General features: G+C 39.9%; 3 protein-coding genes across 7 annotated transcripts in view; 2 read left to right on the top strand and 1 right to left on the bottom strand.

The window, feature by feature from the left end:
* The window catches only part of zgc:158689 (uncharacterized protein LOC791177 homolog), an 84172-nt gene extending 60505 nt beyond the window's left edge, over window positions 1-23667 (bottom strand). For 3 of the 4 annotated variants that reach the window (XM_062062481.1, XM_062062483.1, XM_062062482.1), the window contains exons 1-6: window positions 23357-23667; window positions 10164-10311; window positions 10012-10087; window positions 3231-3317; window positions 1432-1493; window positions 1269-1340 (exon numbers count right to left, since the gene is read on the bottom strand). In XM_062062481.1, the coding sequence (XP_061918465.1) occupies window positions 1269-1340; window positions 1432-1493; window positions 3231-3317; window positions 10012-10087; window positions 10164-10311; window positions 23357-23385 (474 nt within the window). In that variant the 5' untranslated portion in view covers window positions 23386-23667. Of the gene's footprint in view, window positions 1-1268; window positions 1341-1431; window positions 1494-3230; window positions 3318-10011; window positions 10088-10163; window positions 10312-16720; window positions 16994-23356 lie in introns of those variants that run through there. The other variant, XM_062062484.1, reaches the window with a different exon arrangement.
* Window positions 1-27288, top strand: part of prpf31 (PRP31 pre-mRNA processing factor 31 homolog (yeast)) — a 342441-nt gene that overhangs the window by 191396 nt on the left and 123757 nt on the right. The gene's annotated exons all lie outside the window — the stretch shown is intronic.
* LOC133659770 (neuronal pentraxin-1-like) overlaps window positions 23300-27288 on the top strand; it is a 31640-nt gene continuing 27651 nt past the window's right edge. Inside the window, exon 1 of the mRNA XM_062062485.1 lies at window positions 23300-23451. The gene's annotated coding sequence lies outside the window, so the exon portion shown is untranslated. The remainder of the gene's footprint in view (window positions 23452-27288) is intronic.

Below are 27288 nucleotides of genomic sequence, written 5' to 3'. Positions count from 1 at the left end.
GCAAGTCAAAATAAGGAATATTGTGCAAGTCAAAATAAGGAATATTGTGCAAGTCAAATAAGGAATATTGTGCAAGTCAAAATAAGGAATATTGTGCAAGTCAAAATAAGGAATATTGTGCAAGTCAAAATAAAGAATATTGTGCAAGTCAAAATAAGGAATATTGTGCAAGTCAAAATAAGGAATATTGTGCAAGTCAAAATAAGGACTATTGTGCAAGTCAAATAAGGACTATTGTGCAAGTCAAAATAAGGAATATTGTGCAAGTCAAAATAAGGAATATTGTGCAAGTCAAAATAAGGACTATTGTGCAAGTCAAAATAAGGAATATTGTGCAAGTCAAAATAAGGACTATGTGCAAGTCAAAATAAGGAATATTGTGCAAGTCAAAATAAGGAATATTGTGCAAGTCAAAATAAGGAATATTGTGCAAGTCAAAATAAGGACTATTGTGCAAGTCAAAATAAGGAATATTGTGCAAGTCAAAATAAGGAATATTGTGCAAGTCAAATAAAGAATATTGTGCAAGTCAAAATAATGGAATATTGTGCAAGTCAAAATAAGGACTATTGTGCAAGTCAAATAAGGAAATTGTTGCAAGTCAAAATAAGGACTATTGTGCAAGTCAAAATAAGGAATATTGTGCAAGTCAAAATAAGGAATATTGTGCAAAGTCCAAAATAAGGAATATTGTGCAAGTCAAAATAAGGACTATTGTGCAAGTCAAAATAAGGAATATTGTGCAAGTCAAAATAAGGAATATTGTGCAAGTCAAAATAAAGAATATTGTGCAAGTCAAAATAAGGAATATTGTGCAAGTCAAAATAAGGACTATTGTGCAAGTCAAAATAAGGAAAATTGTGCAAGTCAAAATAAGGACTATTGTGCAAGTCAAAATAAGGAATATTGTGCAAGTCAAAATAAGGAATATTGTGCTGATGACCAACTTTGCATATCTTTCAAAAGTCACTGAAGGTGAGGACTTTGTTTTCTTTTCCAGTGCTCTACTTCCTGTTTGCCTCATTACCTTCGGCCCCTGGCGCTGTCTCCCACACCTGCGCCTGACTGGCACTCTGAGCGCACCTGGCCCAGGTTGCCAATCAGACCGCTCAATGATGGTTTCCTGTATTCAATTGCATGTTCCCTGCATGTGCACTACCCAGTCGCACTATTACCTTCTGACATTCAAGTCATGTTTTTATTAGTCGTTTTAACGCGTTATTATTTTTTGGCAGCAAAGACAATCCAAAAAAGGTGTGCTGACTTACTGTCAGGTACTTGATGTCCAGTTCCAGCTTCTGCTCCAGCTGGGCCAGCAGCTCCGAATGAAACAACTTGAGCTGACACACACACACACACACACACACACGCACACACACACGCACACACGTTGCGTCCACGTCTCATTGACAAGTGCGCCGTCCTACTTACCACGTCTTCCAGCTGCACCTGGATCTGTCGGTGGACCTCGGCCATCTGGAACAAGGTGTCTCCTGCACAACACTTGGATAGTCATCACTCATGGTAGATGATGTCGTATGTAATCACCGTATATTCAGTATTAATATTATATGGACTGTAGTATAGGATTCCATTGTACATACCCAGCAATACATATTGTTGGGTATTGTGGTCTAACGGCTTAGTTTTTGTTCATCTGACACCACATGGACAAAGATAAGACCTTCTGGAGGAAAGTTCTGTGGTCAGATGAAACAAACATGGAGCTGTTTGGCCACAATACCCAGCAATATGTTTGGAGGAGAAAAGGTGAGGCCCTTAAGCCATTCTAAAACCTTCATTCTAGCCTGATTTAGCCATTCCTTTACCACTTTTGACGTCATTGTCCTGTTGGAACACCCAACTGCGCCCAAGATCCAACCTCCGGGCTGATGATTTTAGCTTATTCCAGTGCCAGTTCCATTGGCAGCAAAACAGGCCCAAGGCATAATTACTACCACCACCACGCTTGACGGTAGGTATGGTGTTCCTGGGATTAAAGGCCTCACCTTTTCTCCTCCAAACATATTGCTGGGTATTGTGGCCAAACAGCTCCATTTTTGCTTGTTTTGTTTTATTTTAAAACTATTTTCTACTAAGGCTGTTATCGGAGAAAGATCCATAAATGACCCGCGCCGTCTTATTAGCCGCGGGGTTCAAAGTGTAGGATAAAAGTAGCATCTTGCAGTTTGGAATTTGCCGTTTCTGCGGCCTGTGGAGCGATGAATGAAGAATCCACACGAGTAGAAACGCTACGGACGGCCGGAGGATGAACGACGGCACTCCGTTTGAAAAAAAAAGAAGAGAAAAAGGCACTCCCTTTAAATAGAAGGACGCCTGCAGTAAGCAAACTCGTCCGTAAGATGGCGCCGTAGCACAGACAAAAAAACACTTTCAAAGTGTATTTGCTTTTATTTTTAAAAGTATTTGTATTAAGGCTGTTATCGGAGAAAGATCCATAAATGACCCGCGCCGTCTTATTAGCCGCGGGGTTCAAAGTGTAGGATAAAAGTAGCATCTTGCAGTTTGGAATTTGCCGTTTCTGCGGCCTATGGAGCGATGAATGAAGAATCCACACGAGTAGAAACGCTACGGACGGCCGGAGGATGAACGACGGCACTCCGTTTGAAAAAAAAAAGAAGAGAAAAAGGCACTCCCTTTAAATAGAAGGACGCCTGCAGTAAGCAAACTCGTCCGTAAGATGGCGCCGTAGCACAGACAAAAAAACACTTTCAAAGTGTATTTGCTTTTATTTTTAAAAATATTTGTATTAAGGCTGTTGTCGGAGAAAGATCCATAAATTACCCGCACCGTTTTATTAGCCGCGGGGGTCAAAGCGTAGGATAAAAGTAGCATCTTACAGTTTGGAATTGACCATTTCTGCAGCTTATAGTGCGGCGAAAATATTTATTTCTTCTAAAATGAAGTGGGTGTGGCTTACATGCCGGTGGCTGAAAATGTTTGTCCTGTGTTTTGGCCACCATGCTGTCGCTGGCACTTCGCCCTCAGCCCCCACCACCACCCCCCCCACCCCCCTGCTGTTTTGGGGCCTCACAATGAGATCATGTGGTGTTGTTAATCCCCCAACAATGAGCCCACTCTCTCTACATTTCCTCCTGCCTGCCTGACTATTTCCCAACTGGCCCCAGACGTCAAGACCCAAAACCTCCTGAGCTGATTTGCGGCCTTTAAGCGACTCATTTGGGGATTTTTGCCTGAAAGCTACTCACCCAGCTCCTTGGAGCCTTGGCTGTCGCTGGCCAGCTCACCCAGCTTGACCAGGGCGTCGAAGTAGCCCTTGGCGGCCAGCGTCACGCCTGCAGGAGACAACACTTCCATGAGTCCACCTTTAAAAATCACTCCCTTAAAGTGGAACTGCACTTTGGGTGGAATTGTTGCCTCTCGTTCACAATCATTATGAGGGACAAGAACTCACATGTCCTTTTTTTATTGATTTTTGGGGGATTTTAGAGTTGTTAAAAAAATAACCCTTAGATATAATATAGTAACTGACACCTTCATAGCAATATGTAATATGTACAATATACACACTGCAAGTATATATATATAATGTAGTAACAGACACCTTCATAACAATATGTAATATGTACAATATACACACTGCAAGTATATATATAATGTAGTAACAGACACCTTCATAACAATATGTAATATGTACAATATACACACTGCAAGTATATATATAATGTAGCAACAGACACCTTCATAACAATATGTAATATGTACAATATACACACAGCAAGTATATATATAATGTAGTAACAGACACCTCCATAACAATATGTAATATGTACAATATACACACTGCAAGTATATATATAATGTAGTAACAGACACCTTCATAACAATATGTAATATGTACGATATACACACTGCAAGTATATATATATAATGTAGTAACAGACACCTTCATAACAATATGTAATATGTACAATACACACACTGCAAGTATATATATAATGTAGCAACAGACACCTTCATAACAATATGTAATATGTACAATATACACACTGCAAGTATATATATAATGTAGCAACAGACACCTCCATAACAATATGTAATATGTACAATATACACACTGCAAGTATATATATAATGTAGTAACAGACACCTCCATAACAATATGTAATATGTACAATATACACACTGCAAGTATATATATAATGTAGTAACAGACACCTTCATAACAATATGTAATATGTACAATATACACACTGCAAGTATATATATAATGTAGCAACAGACACCTTCATAACAATATGTAATATGTACAATATACACACTGCAAGTATATATATAATGTAGTAACAGACACCTTCATAACAATATGTAATATGTACAATATACACACTGCAAGTATATATTGTAGTAACAGACACCTTCATAACAATATGTAATATGTACAATATACACACTGCAAGTATATATATAATGTAGCAACAGACACCTTCATAACAATATGTAATATGTACAATATACACACTGCAAGTATATATATAATGTAGTAACAGACACCTTCATAACAATATGTAATATGTACAATATACACACTGCAAGTATATATATAATGTAGCAACAGACACCTTCATAACAATATGTAATATGTACAATATACACACTGCAAGTATATATATGATGTAGCAACAGACACCTTCATAACAATATGTAATATGTACAATATACACACTGCAAGTATATATATAATGTAGTAACAGACACCTTCATAACAATATGTAATATGTACAATATACACACTGCAAGTATATATATAATGTAGTAACAGACACCTTCATAACAATATGTAATATGTACAATATACACACTGCAAGTATATATATAATGTAGCAACAGACACCTCCATAACAATATGTAATATGTACAATATACACACTGCAAGTATGAGGTGAGGGCCCTTCTCCCACCATCACTCAGTTTAGACAGCCGGCCAGCTCCAGGAAGAGTCCTGGTGGTTCCAAACTTCTTCCAAGTACGGTCATGGTCATTGGGACCTTCCCCAAGTAATCGTTGTTGGTTCTCATAAAGTCTGCTTGATTAGCATTGTTGTTGATGGGGAAGGGATCTGTGGTTCCTCCTCTACGTGACGGATCACATGACTGGCTTGCACATTATCTCTCAAAATGGCTCGGGAATCAGAGCTCTGGAAGTCTTTAGGTGTCATAAATCAGATATACAGGATAATAGCTTCAATATAGAGGCAACTATTATTTTATGTTGTAAAACCATACTTGCCAACCTTGAGACCTCCAATATCGGGAGGTGGGGAGGGGGGGGGAGCGGCGTGGTCGGGGCGTGGGTAAGGGCGTGGTTAAGAGGAGAGTATATTTACAGTTAGAATTCACCAAAACAAGTATTTCATATATATATAATATATATATATATATATATATATATACTGTATATATATATACTGTATATATATGTATGAAATACTTGACTTTCAGTGAATTCTAGCTATATATATATTTTATTTTATTTTATTATACACATAAATAAAAGACATACTTGAATTTCAGTGTTCTGCAGGCTATCCAGTAGGTGGCAGTATTGTCCTGTTTAAGAGTGTCACAACATTGCTGTTTACGGCAGACGAACTGCTTTACGGTAGACTAAACGTTAGAATTCACCAAATCAAGTATTTCATATATATATATATATATATATATATATGTATGTATGAAATACTCGACTTTCAGTGAATTCTAGCTATATATATTTTATTTTATTATACACATAAATAAAAGACATACTTGAATTTCAGTGTTCTGCAGGCTATCCAGTAGGTGGCAGTATTGTCCTGTTTAAGAGTGTCACAACATTGCTGTTTACGGCAGACGAACTGCTTTACGGTAGACTAAACGTTAGAATTCACCAAATCAAGTATTTCATATATATATATATATATATATATATATATATGTATGTATGAAATACTCGACTTTCAGTGAATTCTAGCTATATATATTTTATTTTATTATACACATAAATAAAAGACATACTTGAATTTCAGTGTTCTGCAGGCTATCCAGTAGGTGGCAGTATTGTCCTGTTTAAGAGTGTCACAACATTGCTGTTTACGGCAGACTAACTGCTTTACGGTAGACTGAACGTGACTGCTGTTGTTGTGTGTTGTTACCGCGCTGGGAGGACGTTAATGAAACTGCCTAACAATAAACCCACATAAGAAACCAAGAACTCTCTCTCCTTGTTGTGCACTCTACTCTCTAAAAGCCGTAGATGTTATGACGTCATTGGGCAGGCAAGCTGCTGGGAAAGCGGACGTGAGAACGGCTGTCCCCACTCAGGTCCGCATTGAGATGGAGGGGGCGTGGCCTCCAGCTCCGGCTGAATACCGGGAGTTTGTCGGGAGAGGCGCTGAATACCGGGATTCTCCCGCTAAAAACGGGAGGGTTGGCAAGTATGTGTAAAACAGAAGTAGCGGGCAAATCAACCGTTAAAACGTTGCCTAGGGTATTTATTGAACATTTCTTGTTTCCTCTTGCGGATTCAACCTCAAGTGTTGGTTGCACTTCATTTACATAAGATGTGAATCCATTAATTGTTGTTTACTTGCTTGTTTGTTTCCATAATTCCTCTACAAGAAATAACAGCAATCTAGGAAACTTCACTGCAGTGTCCTGTATCCAATCTCATGCTGCTTGATTTTTTGCTAAAAAGTTAATGAATCCAATTCAACTCACTGAATCAGTTCAGATCGTACCGTTCTAAAAAAATTGCGGTACCATCAACTTATGAATCAAATCAAATTGCAGTTAAAACGAATCGTTACACCCCTAAAATTCAGTGAATAAATCCCTGGACACTGTAACACCTACAGTGCTATCTTGTACCCTTTTTGATTGTAGGTGAGGCAGTGTCATTGCTTTCAACCGCGATGTTTGGACTAAAGGATCAAAATGATTCTTGGTTCGTCGGGCCCTATAGGGTGCAGCAATATGTGGAGGCGTACACAGAAATTGAACATCTACTTTCTTTCATTTTTCTTTAAGGCCCCTGTGAAAGGGGAAGGACTGTCCCATCGCTGTGCATTGAGCCGTTCAGGTTAACCATTTTTTTCCAGAGCTGACGGACGGTCTTGTGCCAGCTGTTCCGCATCCTCCAGAGCAAAACCGTATAGTTGGAGGTCACCTGGAATGACGTGGAGCCATCGGGTGCTGGGTTTGCCTTGTGGTCTTCTCCAGTTTGCGGCCCTCGGGTCAAACTGGATAATGGCTCTTGTCTGATGGTCAGGAGGAAGGTGGAGGACATGGCCGACCCAGCCCAGTGCGACTTTGGGCAGCCAGGCAGTATGCTCTCGGCTGGCACTTGCGGGCTCTAGGCACTTCATTGGAAACCCGCTGGGGCCACCTTATGTTTAAGACGGTTCTGAGAGCCCTGCTATCAAAGTAATCGAATCCTGCCCTTAGAGCCCTGTTCAAGAGCCAAGTCTCCGAAGCATAAAGCAGGATGGAGAGTACTGCAGAGTTTTAAATTCTGAGCTTGGTCTTGCGTGAGATAGTCTGGTGCCGCCAGAGTGGTTTTAGGGGAGACTGCAGAACTGATGCAGCTAGGGGTCTTCCGCAATGATCTCTGGTTTTAGGCCCCCGTTGTCCATCACTATGGTCCCCAGATACACAAAGTTCTTGACAGGCTCTACAATGTTGTTACCAAACTGCAGGGGAGGTGGATCTAGTCCATCACCGACATACATGAAAATTAGTTTTAGTCCAATTCCATTGAAGGCCAAGCTTCACTGCCTCTTCACTGTATATGCCCAGAGTGTCTCTCAGGTGGCAGTAGGATGTGTTAAGAAGGATGGTGTCGTCCGCATACTCCAGGTTGGTTAGGTGGTAGCTGCCAAAGGACACTCCAGGGATCCGCTTACAAACTCTGGACATCAGGTGGTCAATGATGCAGTTAGAGAGGTCAGGAGAAGCCACACAGCCCTGGCAAACGCTACAGGAGATGGAAAACCAGTCAGAGTCTCTGCCGTTAATACGGACGCAGCTCTGTGCATTGCTGTAAAGCAGCTTGAACAAGGCAACAATCTTAGACTGTGCTCCAAGAACCAGAAGGATACTCCACAGTGAAGTGTGGCAGACAGTGTCAAAGCCAGCCTTCAGATATATGAATCTGATGTAGGGATGCCGGTCTTTACGGAATTCATTGGTCTTCTCTATCAGCAGACGAACAACAGAGATGTGGTCTGTTGTGGAGCAGTTAGGCATAAAGCCAGCATAATGGGGACGGCGGTTGCTTCTGATGGCTGGGAGAGCATAAGTGAGCAAGATCCTGGTAGAACTTGCCGGGGATGGAAAGTAGGGTGATGCCTCAGTGGTTGCTGCAGACTAGCCTGTCACCCTTATGTTTCCAGAGGACTAAGATGACTCCTCTGGTCGAGTCGCTGGGAAGCCTCAGTGTCTCCCACACCTGATTGATTTTGTGGACAAGCCACTCGACGATGCTCTCACTAACTGATTTTAGCATCTCAGAGGTTATTGCACAGATCCCGGGCTCTTTCCTGTTCTAAAGTTTCTTTACAGCGGCTCTGACTTCCTCGGGTGTCACAGGGTCTGTACAGCAGACGTCACTAGGGGCTGCAACGTTAGCAGCCGCTTGGATGGTGGGACCAGCCGGGGTGGTACGGTGCTGCAGTAGGAGGCTGAAGTGATCTTTCCCGCATCCAAGGCAGTTTGCTTCAGTTGTTATGCGATTGCTATCAGACTCTTTTACCAGGGCTGTCTTGAGGCATGGGCCATTACGGGCTTATTGTAGCAGACTGAAGACACGGCTCAGGTTGTTGTTAGGGGTCGCAGAATCTCGGTGTTTAGTTTCTGCTTGCCAGAACTTCTCCCTATCTCCGGTTGTGCGTTGGATCGGGGTTAGCTCGCCATCCAACTCTGGGAAAACTTTGAATTAAGGGAACCTGTCCAAGGAAGGAATCTAAATAAAGCAGGAAAAAGAAAGACACCCGACCATGCCACCGAGGGCCTGACCCCGCGCCTGCAGCTCCTAGCTCGAGTGGTGCACAATCTCGGCTCTCGGTCTCAATTTCAGGGTATTTTCTGTGCACTTCTTCTATCCCCATGCATAGCAGACAGACAGACCTCTAACAGCAGGCAATAGCCACGCCCAGATGGGGAGGGCACCTAATCCTATTGGCCAACGCTGAGCCTAAATCTCAACATTATTGGCTGCTCGATGTGTAACGCAGAATTACTCCCGGATTAACATATTCTACAAGTTTTAAACGATTTTAGCAATGGTTATTATCATATTAACAAACTTGTCAGGCTTGTCACTGACTGTTTGGTTACGTTTTAGTTTTTCCTCTGTGTTTTATTTCCTGTCAGCGCTCTTATTTTGGTTCCTTTTCCTGCACGTCTCCCTGAGCGCTTGTTTCCCTCACCTGTACCTGATCGGCAGTCTGGCACCCCTGGTGGCAATTGCCAATCAGGCCACTATTTATACCTGCCTCGCCCTCCAGTCAGGGCTGGAGTATTATTTGCTGTGAGCTCTTGCTGTTTGCTGGTTCCTGATAGCTATTTGCAGTTTGCAGTCTCCTAGCTCCTTGTTTTTTGGATTCCTGTTAGCTGTTTCCAGTTTTCCTGTTTGCTGGTTCCTGATTCCTGTTTTCCTGCGTTTTCTTTTGGAAATTAAATCATGTTTCCTTGCATCCAGCCTGCCGTCTCTGCATCTTGGGGTTCGTCACCACCAATACGTGACAAAACTTATATTTATGTATTGTACTATTTAACACTATTTATTCACCTTAGGAAATTAGGGCATCCTATCACAATAGTCTCAATATTCACATCTACAGCCACATTTGACCACTGGGTTACTTGTACTATTGACGTTGTTTGCTCACTATTACACCGTCAATAGCACTTTTTGCTGGATGAGTGGTGTCTGAATGGCATGGAACCCTGATGGGTAAAATAAACATGAAGTGAAGATGTTTGCACAGACCTGTGAGGGCTTTCTCATAGTGTTTCCCCATGGTGACAAAATTCTTCAAGCTGGGGTTGAACTGGTCCAGAATGCCCTGTTGGCAAACATAAAGAGCAAACATTAAACGTCTGGCTTCCAAGTTAAATATGGAAATAATGAGGCGTTCACACCTTGTAGACATTCTCCGTCATCTTGTTGACCTCATCCGTTCGTGACATTGTGCTTCTATTTCTCGTAACTCTATGGCTCTTCTTGTTGGTGATGCTGCGTCCTCCTCTTCTGTGGGGGGTGCTAATATTTACACGATATGAAAGTCTCCTGAAAGAAGAAATCATATTGCAACTTACTAGTGATCAAGAGCTGTATAAATATACTTTGAAGGATTGCTGGTCAGTCAGCCTGGAGTGTCATCCAGAACAAAACATGACAGGTACACTATATTGCCAAAAGTATTCTCAAACAATGGCAATAAAACTATTCTGATTCTGATTCTGAAAGAATGGGTCGCTCTCAGTGATTTCCAGCGTGGAACTGTCTTTGGATGCCACCTGTGCAACAAATTCAGTCGTGAAATTTCCTCGCTCCTAAATATTCCAAAGTCAACTGTTATAAGAAAAGTGAAGAGTTTGGGAACAACAGCAACCAAGTGATAGGCCACGTAAACTGACAGAGAGGGGTCAGCGGATGCTGTAGCACAGTGGTCCCCAACCACCGGTACCGGTCCGCGGACCGATTGGTACCGGGCCGCACAAGAATTTTAAAAAAAAACAACATTTTTTTTTTTTTTTTAATGAAATCAACATAAAAAACACAATATATACATTCTATATCAATATATATCAATACAGTCTGCAGGGATACAGTCCGTAAGCACACATGATTGTATTTATTTATGTAAAAAAAAAAAAAAAAAAAAGTTTTTTTTTTTTTTTAATGAAATCAACATAAAAAAACACAATATATACATTCTATATCAATATAGATCAATACAGTCTGCAGGGATACAGTCCGTAAGCACACATGATTGTATTTATTTATGTAAAAAAATAAAAATACATTTTTTTATTTTTATTTTTTTTTTTTTTAAATATGGATTATCTCATTTCAAAATGTTTTTTGCAAAGCAGTAATTATAGTCTGCAAATGATGTGTTGTTGTTGAGTGTCGGTGCTGTCTAGAGCTGGGCAGAGTAACCGTGTAATACTCTTCCATATCAGTAGGTGGCAGCCGGTAGCTAATTGCTTTGTAGATGTCGGAAACAACGGGAGGCAGTGTGCAGGTAAAAAGGTGTCTAATGCTTAAATAAGAAATAAACAAAAAGGCGAGTGCCCCTAAGAAAGGGCATTGAAGCTTAGGGAAGGCCATGCGGAACAAAACTAAAACTGAACTGGCTACAAAGTAAACAAAAATAGAATGCTGGACGACAGCAAAGACTTACTGTGGAGCAGACAATGTACATCCGAACATGACATGACAATCAACAATGTCCCCACAAAGAAGGATAAAAACAACTGAAATATTCCTGATTGCTAAAACAAAGTAGATGCGGGAAATATCGCTCAAAGGAAGACATGAAACTGCTACAGGAAATACCCAAAAAAAGAGAAAAAAAACACCAAAATAGGAGCGCAAGACAAGAAGTAAAACACTACACACAGGAAAACAGCAAAAAAGTCCAAATAAGTCAGGGTGTGATGTGACAGGTGGTGACAGTACACCTACTTTGAGACAAGAGCTATAGTGATGCATGCTTGTTATGCTTTAAAGGCCTACTGAAATGATTTTTTATTTATTTAAACGGGGATAGCAGATCCATTCTATGTGTCATACTTGATCATTTCGCAATATTGCCATATTTTTGCTGAAAGGATTTTGTAGAGAACAACGACGATAAAGTTTGCAACTTTTGGTCGCTGATAAAAAAAAATCCTTGCCTATACCGGAAGTAGCGTGATGTCACTGGAGGAAGGGCTCCTCACATTTCCCCATTGTTTACAATGCAGCGAGAGAGATTCGGACCGAGAAAGCGACGATTACCCCATTAATTTGAGCGAGGATAAAAGATTTGTGGATGAGGAAAGTGAGAGTGAAGGACTACAGTGCAGTGCAGGATGTATCTTTTTTTCGCTCTGACCGTAACTTAGGTACAAGCTGGCTCATTGGATTCCACACTCTCTCCTTTTTCTATTGTGGATCACGGATTTGTATTTTAAACCACCTCGGATACTATATCCTCTTGAAAATGAGAGTCGAGAACGCAAAATGGAAATTCACAGTGACTTTTATCTCCACGACAATACATCAGTGAAGCTCTTTAGCTACTGAGCTAACGTGATAGCATCGGGCTCAAATGCAGATAGAAACAAAATAAATAAATCCCTGACTGGAAGGATAGACAGAAGATCCACAATACTATTAAACCGTGGACATGTAACTACACGGTTAATAATTCCCAGCTTGGCGAAGCTTAACAATGCTGTTGCTAATGACGCCATTGAAGCTAACTTAGCAACGGGACCTCGTCAGAGCTATGATAAAAACATTAGCTCTCTACCTACGCCAGCCCTCATCTGCTCATCAACACCCGTGCTCACCTGCGTTCCAGCGATCGACGGAAGGACGAAAGACTTCACCCGATCATCCGTGCGGTTGGCGGCTAGCGTCGGATAGCGCGTCTGCTATCCAAGTCAAAGTCCTCCTGGTTGTGTTGCTGCAGCCAGCCGCTAATACACCGATCCCACCTACAACTTTCTTCTTTGCAGTCTCCATTGTTCATTAAACAAATTGCAAAAGATTCACCAACACAGATGTCCAGAATACTGTGGAATTTTGAGATGAAAACAGAGCTTTTTTGTATTGGATTCAACGGTGTCTGAATACTTCCGTTTAACTATTGACGTCACGCGCATACGTCATCATACATAGACGTTTTCAAGCGGAAGTTTAGCGGGAAATTTAAAATGTCACTTTATAAGTTAACCCGGCCGTATTGGCATGTGTTGCAATGTTAAGATTTCATCATTGATATATAAACTATCAGACTGTGTGGTCGCTAGTAGTGGCTTTCAGTAGGCCTTTAAGGTGTGGCTTCTGGAGCAAGGTCTTCCTTCTTGCATGGTAGCCTCTCAGTCCATGGCGATGCAAAACAGGCTTGACCGTGGACACTGACACCTGTGTTCCAGCAGCTTCCAATTCATTGCACACCTGCTTTTTGGTGGTTCTCGCTTGACTCTTCATCATCCTGACCAATTTTCTCTCAGCAGCAGGTGATAGCCTGCGTTTTCTTCCTGATCGTGGCAGTGACAAAACTGTGCCACGCACTTTATACTTACCAACAATTGTCTGCACCGTTGCTCTTTGGACCTTAAGCTGCTTTGAAATGACTCCAAGTGACTTTCCTGACTTGTTCAAGTCAATGATTCGTTTTTTTTCAGATCAGTGCTGACTTCCTTTGACTTTCCCATTGTGGCGTTTGTAAGCGAGTCTAATGACTGCATCACATCAGTCCTATTTAAATGTGCTCAGAGAAGTCAACAATCATAATCACTCACATGAAGTTAAGAGGCCATTAAGATTTGATTGTAACTTTTCTACATCACCAACATTGATCATGTATGTTGCTGTATGTATACTTTTGACCCAGCACATTTGCTCACATTTTCAGTAGACCCATAATAAATTCATAAAAGAAGCAAACTTTACAAGTGTATGTCAACTTTTGACCACGACTGTATTGCTGCCTTTGCACCTGTCAATGTTTACTTTTGTATGCATATTAAATCAACAAAAAAAATCCAGACTTTGGAGCAATGTTCACAGACTCTAGTATTTGGCTCTCTATTAGATGCAATGGTTTTCCATATTGGGAACACGGGTTCATTCAGTACTAACTTGTTCACCGGTCCTCAGATGGAAGGTACTTTTCCTTGTTGATGTCTCAAGAAGGGTAGAACACAAACGAACACACACACACACACACACACACACACACACACACACAAGATGCACAACCATGAGTTTGTCATCAGAGCGAGACATTGACCTGGATGAGCTCGTGCTAGGCGACACAAAGAGAAGATTCCAGCTCATTAGCGCCACCCGGGCGCACCTTGTCATGTCTTACACAAAGTGAGGGAGAAGGAGAGCGGAAGGTTGAAGTTTGCAAGCGGCGATGGCGAGAAGAGAAAGAGTGCAGGTGGTTGGCGCTGACACACAGGAAGCATTCATGCGCTGTGGCCTCTTCTCTCAGGCCACTAAATGCTGATTTTTGGGAATGTCTATTGGTCATAAAATATTGATGTTGTAAAATACACTTTTAAAATTAAAACTAATGTGTGTACACACACACACATATATATATATATATATATATATATATATATATATATGTATATATATATATATATAAATAAATGTGTATATGCTGTATGTGCATATATATAATGTATATATGTGTGTGTATATGTATGTATAAAATGTGAACTTTATTATTGTTTTTTTAAATATTTATCTGGAGTTTTAAATAGGTGGATATCTCTATGACCTATGGAAAATAAAATATATTAAATGTAAAAAAAATGGTATTAATGTTTTTATATATATATATATATATATATATATATATATATATATATATATATATATATATATATATATATATATATATATATATATATATATATATATATATATATATATATATGTATATATATATATGTATATATATATATATATATATGTATGTATGTATGTATGTATGTATGTATATATATATATATTTTTTAAAACATTAATACAATTTTTTTTTACATTTAATACATTTTATTTATCATAGGTCATAGAAATATTCACCTATTTAAAACTCAAGATAAATATAAAAAAAATAATAATAAAGTATACATTTTATACATACATATACACATTATTGATAGATATATCTATATCTACAGATTATATATATATATATATATATATATATATATATATATATATATATATATATATATATATATATATACTGTATACACACACACATATATATACACACACACACACAGACACACACACACACACATATACACAAACATATAGTATAAATAGTAAAATAAAAATATATAAATCCCCTACTAACTAGTAGTTTCAATGAGTATGTGAAAAAGACACACTAACAAGTAGTTTGAATGAGCAGGTGAACAAGCTGTGATAACTAGTAGTTTGAATGAGCAGGTGAAAAAGCTGTGATAACTAGTAGTTTGAATGAGCATGTGAAAAAGCTGTGATAACTAGTAGTTTGAATGAGCAGGTGAAAAAGCTGTGATAACTAGTAGTTTGAATGAGCATGTGAAAAAGCTGTGATAACTAGTAGTTTGAATGAGCCGGTGAAAAAGCTGTGATAACTAGTAGTTTGAATGAGCATGTGAAAAAGCTGTGATAACTAGTAGTTTGAATGAGCATGTGAAAAAGCTGTGATAACTAGTAGTTTGAATGAGCATGTGAAAAAGCTGCGATAACTAGTAGTTTGAATGAGCATGTGAAAAAGCTGCGATAACTAGTAGTTTGAATGAGCATGTGAAAAAGCTGTGATAACTAGTAGTTTGAATGAGCATGTGAAAAAGCTGTGATAACTAGTAGTTTGAATGAGCATGTGAAAAAGCTGTGATAACTAGTAGTTTGAATGAGCAGGTGAACAAGCTGTGATAACTAGTAGTTTGAATGAGCAGGTGAAAAAGCTGTGATAACTAGTAGTTTGAATGAGCAGGTGAAAAAGCTGTGATAACTAGTAGTTTGAATGAGCATGTGAAAAGGCTGTGATAACTAGTAGTTTGAATGAGCATGTGAAAAAGCTTCACTAACTAGTAGTTTGAATGAGCACGTGAAAAAGCTGTGATAACTAGTAGTTTGAATGAGCATGTGAAAAAGCTGTGATAACTAGTAGCTTGAATGAGCAGGTGAACAAGCTGTGATAACTAGTAGTTTGAATGAGCATGTGAAAAAGCTGTGATAACTAGTAGTTTGAATGAGCAGGTGAACAAGCTGTGATAACTAGTAGTTTGAATGAGCATGTGAAAAAGCTGTGATAACTAGTACTTTGAATGAGCATGTGAAAAAGCTGTGATAACTAGTAGTTTGAATGAGCATGTGAAAAAGCTGTGATAACTAGTAGTTTGAATGAGCATGTGAAAAAGCTGTGATAACTAGTAGTTTGAATGAGCATGTGAAAAAGCTGTGATAACTAGTAGTTTGAATGAGCATGTGAAAAAGCTGTGATAACTAGTAGTTTGAATGAGCAGGTGAAAAAGCTGCGATAACTAGTAGTTTGAATGAGCATGTGAAAAAGCTGTGATAACTAGTAGTTTGAATGAGCATGTGAAAAAGCTGCGATAACTAGTAGTTTGAATGAGCAGGTGAAAAAGCTGCGATAACTAGTAGTTTGAATGAGCATGTGAAAAAGCTGTGATAACTAGTAGTTTGAATGAGCATGTGAAAAAGCTGCGATAACTAGTAGTTTGAATGAGCATGTGAAAAAGCTGCGATAACTAGTAGTTTGAATGAGCATGTGAAAAAGCTGCGATAACTAGTAGTTTGAATGAGCATGTGAAAAAGCTGCGATAACTAGTAGTTTGAATGAGCATGTGAAAAAGCTGTGATAACTAGTAGTTTGAATGAGCAGGTGAAAAAGCTGCACTAAAGCCAGATAAAGTGCAACATGTGAAGAAGAAGTAGTTACCTGGTTAGAATGTCATAGTAGGAGCGCAGAAAGAGGTCCTGTGTTCTTGTCTTGCCAAGTGAGGCAGGCTGGGGTTGGTGGGGGTTGTTCCATCCAGCAAGGCACTAAATCTCAACTGGCCTCCACCCCTTTTTCACATGGCCCCAACTCTCCTCTCAGAAGAATGGAGGGGAGCGTTCAGCAGCTCTCCTCATTACTGAGCCGATTACCAACATGCCTTCATGCCCGCCACCCCCAGGAACAAGGAGAAGTGTAGTGCTGTCCTCCATAGTCCCTCCATAGTCCCTCTATAGTCCCTCCCTCCCTGCCTGCCTCCCTGCCTGGGCTGAATAACAATGAGCTGACAGGACCTCCACTGAATAGCAGCAGGAGGACAATAATGACTTGAACTTTTGAAGGTCCAGCCAGTGAGTGGCCTACTTAGAAGGGAAAGTAGCACACATTCCTGGACCAGAGGAAGCAAGGTTGAGTTGCAAAGATGCAAGGATGCACTGCAAAGATGCAAGGTTGCACTGCAAAGATGCAAGGTTGCACTGCAAAGATGCAAGGTTGCACTGCAAAGATGCAAGGTTGCACTGCAAAGATGCAAGGTTGCACTGCAAAGATGCAAGGTTGCACTGCAAAGATGCAAGGTTGCGCTGCAAAGATGCAAGGTTGCACTGCAAAGATGCAAGGTTGCACTGCAAAGATGCAAAGTTGCACTGCAAAGATGCAAGGTTGCACTGCAAAGATGCAAGGTTGCACTGCAAAGATGCAAGGTTGCACTGCAAAGATGCAAGGTTGCACTGCAAAGATGCAAAGTTGCACTGCAAAGATGCAAGGTTGCACTGCAAAGATGCAAGGTTGCACTGCAAAGATGCAAGGTTGCACTGCAAAGATGCAAAGTTGCACTGCAAAGATGCAAGGTTGCACTGCAAAGATGCAAAGTTGAGTTGCAAATATGCAAGGTTGCACTGCAAAGATGCAAGGTTGAGTTGCAAAGATGCAAGGTTGCACTGCAAAGATGCAAGGTTGCACTGCAAAGATGCAAGGTTGAGTTGCAAAGATGCAAGGTTGAGTTGCAAAGATGCAAGGTTGCACTGCAAAGATGCAAGGTTGCACTGCAAAGATGCAAGGTTGAGTTGCAAAGATGCAAGGTTGCACTGCAAAGATGCAAGGTTGCACTGCAAAGATGCAAGGTTGAGTTGCAAAGATGCAAGGTTGCACTGCAAAGATGCAAGGTTGCACTGCAAAGATGCAAGGTTGCACTGCAAAGATGCAAGGTTGAGTTGCAAAGATGCAAGGTTGCACTGCAAAGATGCAAGGTTGCACTGCAAAGATGCAAAGTTGCACTGCAAAGATGCAAGGTTGAGTTGCAAAGATGCAAGGTTGCACTGCAAAGATGCAAAGTTGCACTGCAAAGATGCAAAGTTGCAGTGCAAAGATGCAAAGTTGCACTGCAAAGATGCAAAGTTGCACTGCAAAGATGCAAAGTTGCAGTGCAAAGATGCAAAGTTGCACTGCAAAGATGCAAAGTTGCACTGCAAAGATGCAAGGTTGCACTGCAAAGATGCAAAGTTGCACTGCAAAGATGCAAAGTTGCACTGCAAAGATGCAAAGTTGCGCTACAAAGATGCAAAGTTGCACTGCAAAGATGCAAAGTTGCAGTGCAAAGATGCAAAGTTGCACTGCAAAGATGCAAAGTTGCACTGCAAAGATGCAAAGTTGCGCTACAAAGATGCAAAGTTGCACTGCAAAGATGCAAAGTTGCACTACAAAGATGCAAAGTTGCACTGCAAAGATGCAAAGTTGCACTGCAAAGATGCAAAGTTGCACTGCAAAGATGCAAAGTTGCACTGCAAAGATGCAAAGTTGCGCTACAAAGATGCAAAGTTGCACTGCAAAGATGCAAAGTTGCACTACAAAGATGCAAAGTTGCACTGCAAAGATGCAAAGTTGCACTGCAAAGATGCAAAGTTGCACTGCAAAGATGCAAGGTTGCGCTGCAAAGATGCAAAGTTGCACTGCAAAGATGCAAAGTTGCACTGCAAAGATGCAAAGTTGCACTGCAAAGATGCAAAGTTGCACTGCAAAGATGCAAAGTTGCGCTACAAAGATGCAAAGTTGCACTGCAAAGATGCAAAGTTGCACTGCAAAGATGCAAGGTTGCACTGCAAAGATGCAAAGTTGAGTTGCAAAGATGCAAAGTTGAGTTGCAAAGATGCAAATGAAATAGTCATTTTCTATATCGCAAAGAGAAAAACCCGCGATATATCGAGTATATTCCATACATTGCCCAGCCCTACCCCAAACACACCTCAAAAGTGGTAAAGGAATGGCTAAATCAGGCTACAATGAAGGTTTTAGAATGGCCTTCCCAAAGTCCCCACTATGGACTGGACTCTCTCACTATTATGTTAGATCCACTATGGACTGGACTCTCACTATTATGTTAGATCCACTATGGACTGGACTCTCACTATTATGTTAGATCCACTATGGACTGGACTCTCACTATTATGTTAGATCCACTATGGACTGGACTCTCTCACTATTATGTTAGATCCACTATGGACTGGACTCTCACACTATTATGTTAGATCCACTATGGACTGGACTCACACTATTATGTTAGATCCACTATGGACTGGTCTCTCACACTATTATGTTAAATCCACTATGGACTGGACTCTCACACTATTATGTTAGATCCACTATGGACTGGACTCTCACTATTATGTTAGATCCACTATGGACTGGACTCTCACTATTATGTTAGATCCACTATAGACTGGACTCTCACATTATTATGTTAGATCCACTATGGACTGGACTCTCACTATTATGTTAGATCCACTATGGACTGGACTCTCTCACTATTATGTTAGATCCACTATGGACTGGACTCACACTATTATGTTAGATCCACTATGGACTGGTCTCTCACACTATTATGTTAAATCCACTATGGACTGGACTCTCACACTATTATGTTAGATCCACTATGGACTGGACTCTCACTATTATGTTAGATCCACTATGGACTGGACTCACACTATTATGTTAGATCCACTATGGACTGGTCTCTCACACTATTATGTTAAATCCACTATGGACTGGACTCTCACACTATTATGTTAGATCCACTATGGACTGGACTCTCACTATTATGTTAGATCCACTATGGACTGGACTCTCACACTATTATGTTAGATACACTATGGACTGGACTCTCACTATTATGTTAGATCCACTATGGACTGGACTCTCACACTATTATGTTAGATCCACTATGGACTGGACTCTCACTATTATGTTAGATCCACTATGGACTGGACTCTCTCACTATTATGTTAGATCCACTATGGACTGGACTCTCACTATTATGTTAGATCCACTATGGACTGGACTCTCACACTATTATGTTAGATCCACTATGGACTGGACTCTCACTATTATGTTAGATCCACTATAGACTGGACTCTCACATTATTATGTTAGATCCACTATGGACTGGACTCTCACTATTATGTTAGATCCACTATGGACTGGACTCTCTCACTATTATGTTAGATCCACTATGGACTGGACTCACACTATTATGTTAGATCCACTATGGACTGGTCTCTCACACTATTATGTTAAATCCACTATGGACTGGACTCTCACACTATTATGTTAGATCCACTATGGACTGGACTCTCACTATTATGTTAGATCCACTATGGACTGGACTCACACTATTATGTTAGATCCACTATGGACTGGTCTCTCACACTATTATGTTAAATCCACTATGGACTGGACTCTCACACTATTATGTTAGATCCACTATGGACTGGACTCTCACTATTATGTTAGATCCACTATGGACTGGACTCTCACACTATTATGTTAGATACACTATGGACTGGACTCTCACACTATTATGTTAGATCCACTATGGACTGGACTCTCACTATTATGTTAGATCCACTATGGACTGGACTCTCACACTATTATGTTAGATCCACTATGGACTGGACTCTCACTATTATGTTAGATCCACTATGGACTGGACTCTCTCACTATTATGTTAGATCCACTATGGACTGGACTCTCACTATTATGTTAGATCCACTATGGACTGGACTCTCACACTATTATGTTAGATCCACTATGGACTGGACTCTCACACTATCATGTTAGATCCACTATGGACTGGACTCTCACTATTATGTTAGATCCACTATGGACTGGACTCTCACTATTATGTTAGATCCACTATGGACTGGACTCTCACACTATTATGTTAGATCCACTATGGACTGGACTCTCACTATTATGTTAGATCCACTATGGACTGGACTCTCACACTATTATGTTAGATCCACTATGGACTGGACTCTCTCACTATTATGTTAGATCCACTATGGACTGGACTCTCACACTATTATGTTAGATCCATTATGGACTGGACTCTCACTATTATGTTAGATCCACTATGGACTGGACTCTCTCACTATTATGTTAGATCCACTATGGACTGGACTCTCACAATATTATGTTAGATCCACTATGGACTGGACTCTCACACTATTATGTTAGATCCATTATGGACTGGACTCTCACTATTATGTTAGATCCACTATGGACTGGACTCTCTCACTATTATGTTAGATCCACTATGGACTGGACTCTCTCACTATTATGTTAGATCCACTATGGACTGGACTCTCACACTATTATGTTAGATCCACTATGGACTGGACTCTCACTATTAGGTTAGATCCACTATGGACTGGACTCTCTCACTATTATGTTAAATCCACTATGGACTGGACTCTCACACTATTATGTTAGATCCACTATGGACTGGACTCTCACTATTATGTTAGATCCACTATGGACTGGACTCTCTCACTATTATGTTAGATCCACTATGAACTGGACTCTCACACTATTATGTTAGATCCACTATGGACTGGACTCTCACACTATTATGTTAGATCCACTATGGACTGGACTCTCTCACTATTATGTTAGATCCACTATGGACTGGACTCTCACTATTATGTTAGATCCACTATGGACTGGACTCTCACTATTATGTTAGATCCACTATGGACTGGACTCTCACACTATTATGTTAGATCCACTATGGACTGGACTCTCTCACTATTATGTTAGATCCACTATGGACTGGACTCTCTCACTATTATGTTAGATCCACTATGGACTGGACTCTCACAATATTATGTTAGATCCACTATGGACTGGACTCTCACACTATTATGTTAGATCCATTATGGACTGGACTCTCACTATTATGTTAGATCCACTATGGACTGGACTCTCTCACTATTATGTTAGATCCACTATGGACTGGACTCTCTCACTATTATGTTAGATCCACTATGGACTGGACTCTCACACTATTATGTTAGATCCACTATGGACTGGACTCTCACTATTAGGTTAGATCCACTATGGACTGGACTCTCTCACTATTATGTTAAATCCACTATGGACTGGACTCTCACACTATTATGTTAGATCCACTATGGACTGGACTCTCACACTATTATGTTAGATCCACTATGGACTGGACTCTCACACTATTATGTTAGATCCACTATGGACTGGACTCTCACACTATTATGTTAGATCCACTATGGACTGGACTCTCACTATTATGTTAGATCCACTATGGACTGGACTCTCTCACTATTATGTTAGATCCACTATGAACTGGACTCTCACACTATTATGTTAGATCCACTATGGACTGGACTCTCACACTATTATGTTAGATCCACTATGGACTGGACTCTCTCACTATTATGTTAGATCCACTATGGACTGGACTCTCACTATTATGTTAGATCCACTATGGACTGGACTCTCACTATTATGTTAGATCCACTATGGACTGGACTCTCACACTATTATGTTAGATCCACTATGGACTGGACTCTCACACTATTATGTTAGATCCACTATGGACTGGACTCTCTCACTATTATGTTAGATCCACTATGGACTGGACTCTCACTATTATGTTAGATCCACTATGGACTGGACTCTCACTATTATGTTAGATCCACTGTGGACTGGTCTCTCACACTATTATGTTAAATCCACTATGGACTGGACTCTCACACTATTATGTTAGATCCACTATGGACTCGACTCTCACTATTATGTTAGATCCACTATGGACTGGACTCTCATACTATTATGTTAAATCCACTATGGACTGGACTCTCACACTATTATGTTAGATCCACTATGGACTCGACTCTCACTATTATGTTAGATCCACTATGGACTGGACTCTCACACTATTATGTTAGATCCACTATGGACTGGACTCTCACTATTATGTTAGATCCACTATGGACTGGACTCTCACTATTATGTTAGATCCACTATGTACTGGACTCTCACTATTATGTTAGATCCACTATGGACTGGACTCTCACACTATTATGTTAGATCCACTATGTACTGGACTCTCACTATTATGTTAGATCCACTATGGACTGGACTCTCACACTATTATGTTATCAAGTGCGCCAACACATGCTGGCCACCAGGGGGCATCACAGCCCCAACAAAGTACATTCAACAATACATTACAATACATTCAACTTCTTTACGCCAACAATTACTCACATGCAGTGAAATAATGTCGCCGGCGACATTTGACGTTCAACGCGGCGACCGACATTAAAACAGCCGAGCTGAGTTGTTTCTCGCCCAAAGAAGCTGTAAGTTTAGCCCTTATAAGACACCTTTGGTTAACTTCAGCCCATGCTAACTCGGCTAATGTGGCTAACTGGTACATTGGCCGGAAATAAAATTCTACGAATCTGGAAAACATGAAATAGAAACACGAAAACGACAAATGGCAATTCCAGTGTATATTGTACTCGTTAAAAATTGTGGATACATGTTTGTTGTTCAATTTTTAAAAAATGGTTAAATACTAAATAACTTCCGGGTTCATGCCACAATAAGAGTACTTCCGGTAATATGATGACTTCCGTGTTTTGTGTTGCAGTTTCACTTTTCCTCCAAGTGGGGCGACAAATAGCAAGAGTGGAATGTAAGCACAACAGTCATAACTACAAGTGAAGTGAATTATATTTATATGGCGCTTTTCTCTAGTGACTCAAAGCTCTTTACATAGTGGAACCCAATATCTAAGTTCCATTTAAAGCAGTGTGGGTGGCACAGGGTGGGTAAAGTGTCTTGTCCAAGGACACAACGGCAGTGACTAGGATGACGGAAGCGGGGATTGAACCTGGAACCCTCAAGTTGCTGGCACGGCCACGCTACCAACCGAGCTATGCCGCCCCAAAGATGCTCCAATGCTGAAGTTGAAGTGAAATGCTGACAGAATGTAGTATGAATGTAAGAATAATTTGAATGTTGAAGAGTTAGAATTTCCAGGAAATGCGAAATTTGGTTTGGAACTTGGTAAAGTGTTAGTTTGAATGTCCAGGGTGAGTGGAATGTGTTGATGTTGGAATGGTTTCAATAGGTTGAAAAATGTGGGAATTGTGCAACTTGGGAAAATGTGTCCCATTCATTTCAATGGGAACTTCCTGGAAATTTGGGAAAAGCTGGATTTTTTTCAAAAATGATTAAGAGCATAAATGTCCTCAATGAGCTGAATTGGTTGGTGTTGGAATTGTTTAAATCGGTCAAGAAATGTTGAATTAGTAACAGTTTTTAATTGAGAAATTCCTGGAATTTTGGGAAAACCGGGAATTTTTCTAGTTCCTTAACCAACTTGTTTTTTGTCCTGAATATGAGTGTTTTGACGGTGGAACGGTTGAAAAATGTGAAAGGAGTAGGCGAACTTAAGGGTGGAAATAGGTTAGCAAAAAACGGGAATTCCTGGAAATGTGTTAAATGTGAAAAAAATGATAGTTTGAATCGTTTGAAGAATGTGGGAACAGCCGTAACTAGAAGAGTGTGAATGCTCCAATGCTGAAGTTGAAGTGAAATGCTGACAGAATGTAGTATGAATGTAAGAATGGATTGAATGTTGGAATGGTTCGAATGTTGAAGAGCTTGAATTTCCAGGAAAACCGGAATTTGGTTTGGAACTTGGGAAAGTGTTAGTTTGAATGTCCAGGATGAGTGGAATGTGTTGATGTTGGAATGGTTTCAATAGGATGAAAAATGTGGGAATTGTGCAACTTGAAAAAATGTCCCATTCATTTCAATGGGAACTTCCTGGAAATTTGGGAATTTTTGGGAAAAGCTGGATTCTTTTCGAAAAATGATTAGGAGCATGAATGTCCTGAATGAGCGGAGTTGGTTGGTGTTGGAATTGTTTAAATCGGTCAAGAAATGTTGAAGTAGTAACAGTTTTTAATTGAGAAATTCCTGGAATTTCAGGAAAACCGGGGAATTTTTCTAGTTCCTTAACCAACTTGTATTTTGTCCTGAATATGAGTGTTTTGACGGTAGAACGGTTGAAAAATGTGAAAGGAGTAGGCGAACTTAAGGGTGGAAATAGGTTAGCAAAAAACGGGAATTCCTGGAAATTTGTTGAATGTGAAAACAATTATAGTTTGAATCGTTTGAAGAATGTGGGAACAGCCGTAACTAGAAGAGTGTGAATGCTCCAACGCTGAAGTTGAAGTGAAATGCTGACAGAATGTAGTATGAATGTAAGAATAGTTTGAATGTTGAAGAGTTAGAATTTCCAGGAAAAGTGAAATTTGGTTTGGAACTTGGTAAAGTGTTAGTTTGAATGTCCAGAGTGAGTGGAATGTGTTGATGTTGGAATGGTTTCAATAGGTTGAAAAATGTGGGAAATGTGCAACTTGGGAGAATGTCCCATTTATTTCAATAGGAACTTCCTGGAAATTTGTGAAAAGCTGGATTTTTTTCTAAAATGATTAGGACCATAAATGTCCTGAATGAGCTGAATTGGTTGGTGTTGGAATTGTTTAAATCGGTCAAGAAATGTTGAATTAGTAACAGTTTTTAATTGAGAAATTCCTGGAATTTCGGGAAAACCGGGAATTTTTCTAGTTCTTTAACAACTGGTTTTTTGTCCTGAATATGAGTGTTTTGACGGTGGAACGGTTGAAAAATGTGAAAGGAGTAGGTAAACTTAAGTGTGGAAATAGGTTAGCAAAAAACTGGAATTCCTGGAAATTTGTTGAAAGCGGGAAAAATGATAGTTTCAATGGTTTGAAGAATGTGGGAATAGTGGAAGTTTTTTAAAAAAAAAATGGCCAATTCATTTTGAATGGGGAAAATGCAAAAAAAAAAAAAAAGAATTATGGGAAATCTGGGAATTTTTTTTTTTTTTTTTTAAATAGAGCAGACTGAATATTTTGAAGTGTGAACAGTTTGAATCAGATGAAAAATGTGTGAGTTGTGGAACTTTGAAGAATGTCCAAGAAGGTCAGTGTCATTATATGAGTAATATCCTCGTATACCTGTTAGTTAAACCTTTGTACCAATGATGTATTATATACAAACACTTCCATTATTATTTCAATGTTTATTTGTATAGCCCTAAATCACGAGTGTCTCAAAGGGCTGCACAAGCCACAAGGACATCCTCGGTTCAGATCCCACATCAGGGCAAGGAAAAACTCAACCCTATGGGACAATGAGAAACCTTGGAGAGGACTGCAGATGTGGGGACCCCCCGCCCCCTAGGGCAACCGGTGCAATGGACGTCGAGTGGATCTAACATAATAGTGTGAGAGTCCAGTCCATAGTGGATCTAACATAATAGTGTGAGAGTCCAGTCCATAGTGGATCTAACATAATAGTGTGAGAGTCCTGTCCATAGTGGATCTAACATAATAGTGAGAGAGTCCAGTCCATAGTGGATCTAACATAATAGTGTGAGAGTCCAGTCCATAGTGGATCTAACATAATAGTGTGAGAGTCCAGTCCATAGTGGATCTAACATAATAGTGAGAGTCCAGTCCATAGTGGATCTAACATAATAGTGTGAGAGTCCAGTCCATAGTGGATCTAACATAATAGTGTGAGAGTCCTGTCCATAGTGGATCTAACATAATAGTGTGATAGTCCAGTCCTTAGTGGATCTAACATAATAGTGAGAGAGTCCAGTCCATAGTGGATCTAACAAAATAGTGTGAGAGTCCAGTCCATAGTGGATCTAACATAATAGTGTGAGAGTCCAGTCCATAGTGGATCTAACATAATAGTGTGATAGTCCAGTCCTTAGTGGATCTAACATAATAGTGAGAGTCCAGTCCATAGTGGATCTAACAAAATAGTGTGAGAGTCCAGTCCATAGTGGATCTAACATAATAGTGTGAGAGTCCAGTCCATAGTGGATCTAACATAATATTGTGAGAGTCCAGTCCATAGTGGATCTAACATAATAGTGTGAGAGTCCAGTCCATAGTTGATTTAACATAATAGTGTGAGAGTCCAGTCCATAGTGGATCTAACATAATATTGTGAGAGTCCAGTCCATAATGGATCTAACATAATATTGTGAGAGTCCAGTCCATAATGGATCTAACATAATAGTGTGAGAGTCCAGTCCATAGTGAATCTAACATAATATTGTGAGAGTCCAGTCCATAGTGGAT

The sequence above is a fragment of the Entelurus aequoreus genome, linkage group LG11 (genome assembly GCF_033978785.1).
Source record: "Entelurus aequoreus isolate RoL-2023_Sb linkage group LG11, RoL_Eaeq_v1.1, whole genome shotgun sequence".
Lineage (NCBI taxonomy): Eukaryota > Metazoa > Chordata > Actinopteri > Syngnathiformes > Syngnathidae > Entelurus > Entelurus aequoreus.
The sequence above is the reverse complement of the archived record's forward strand: the minus strand, read 5'-3'. Positions and strand labels throughout refer to the sequence as shown.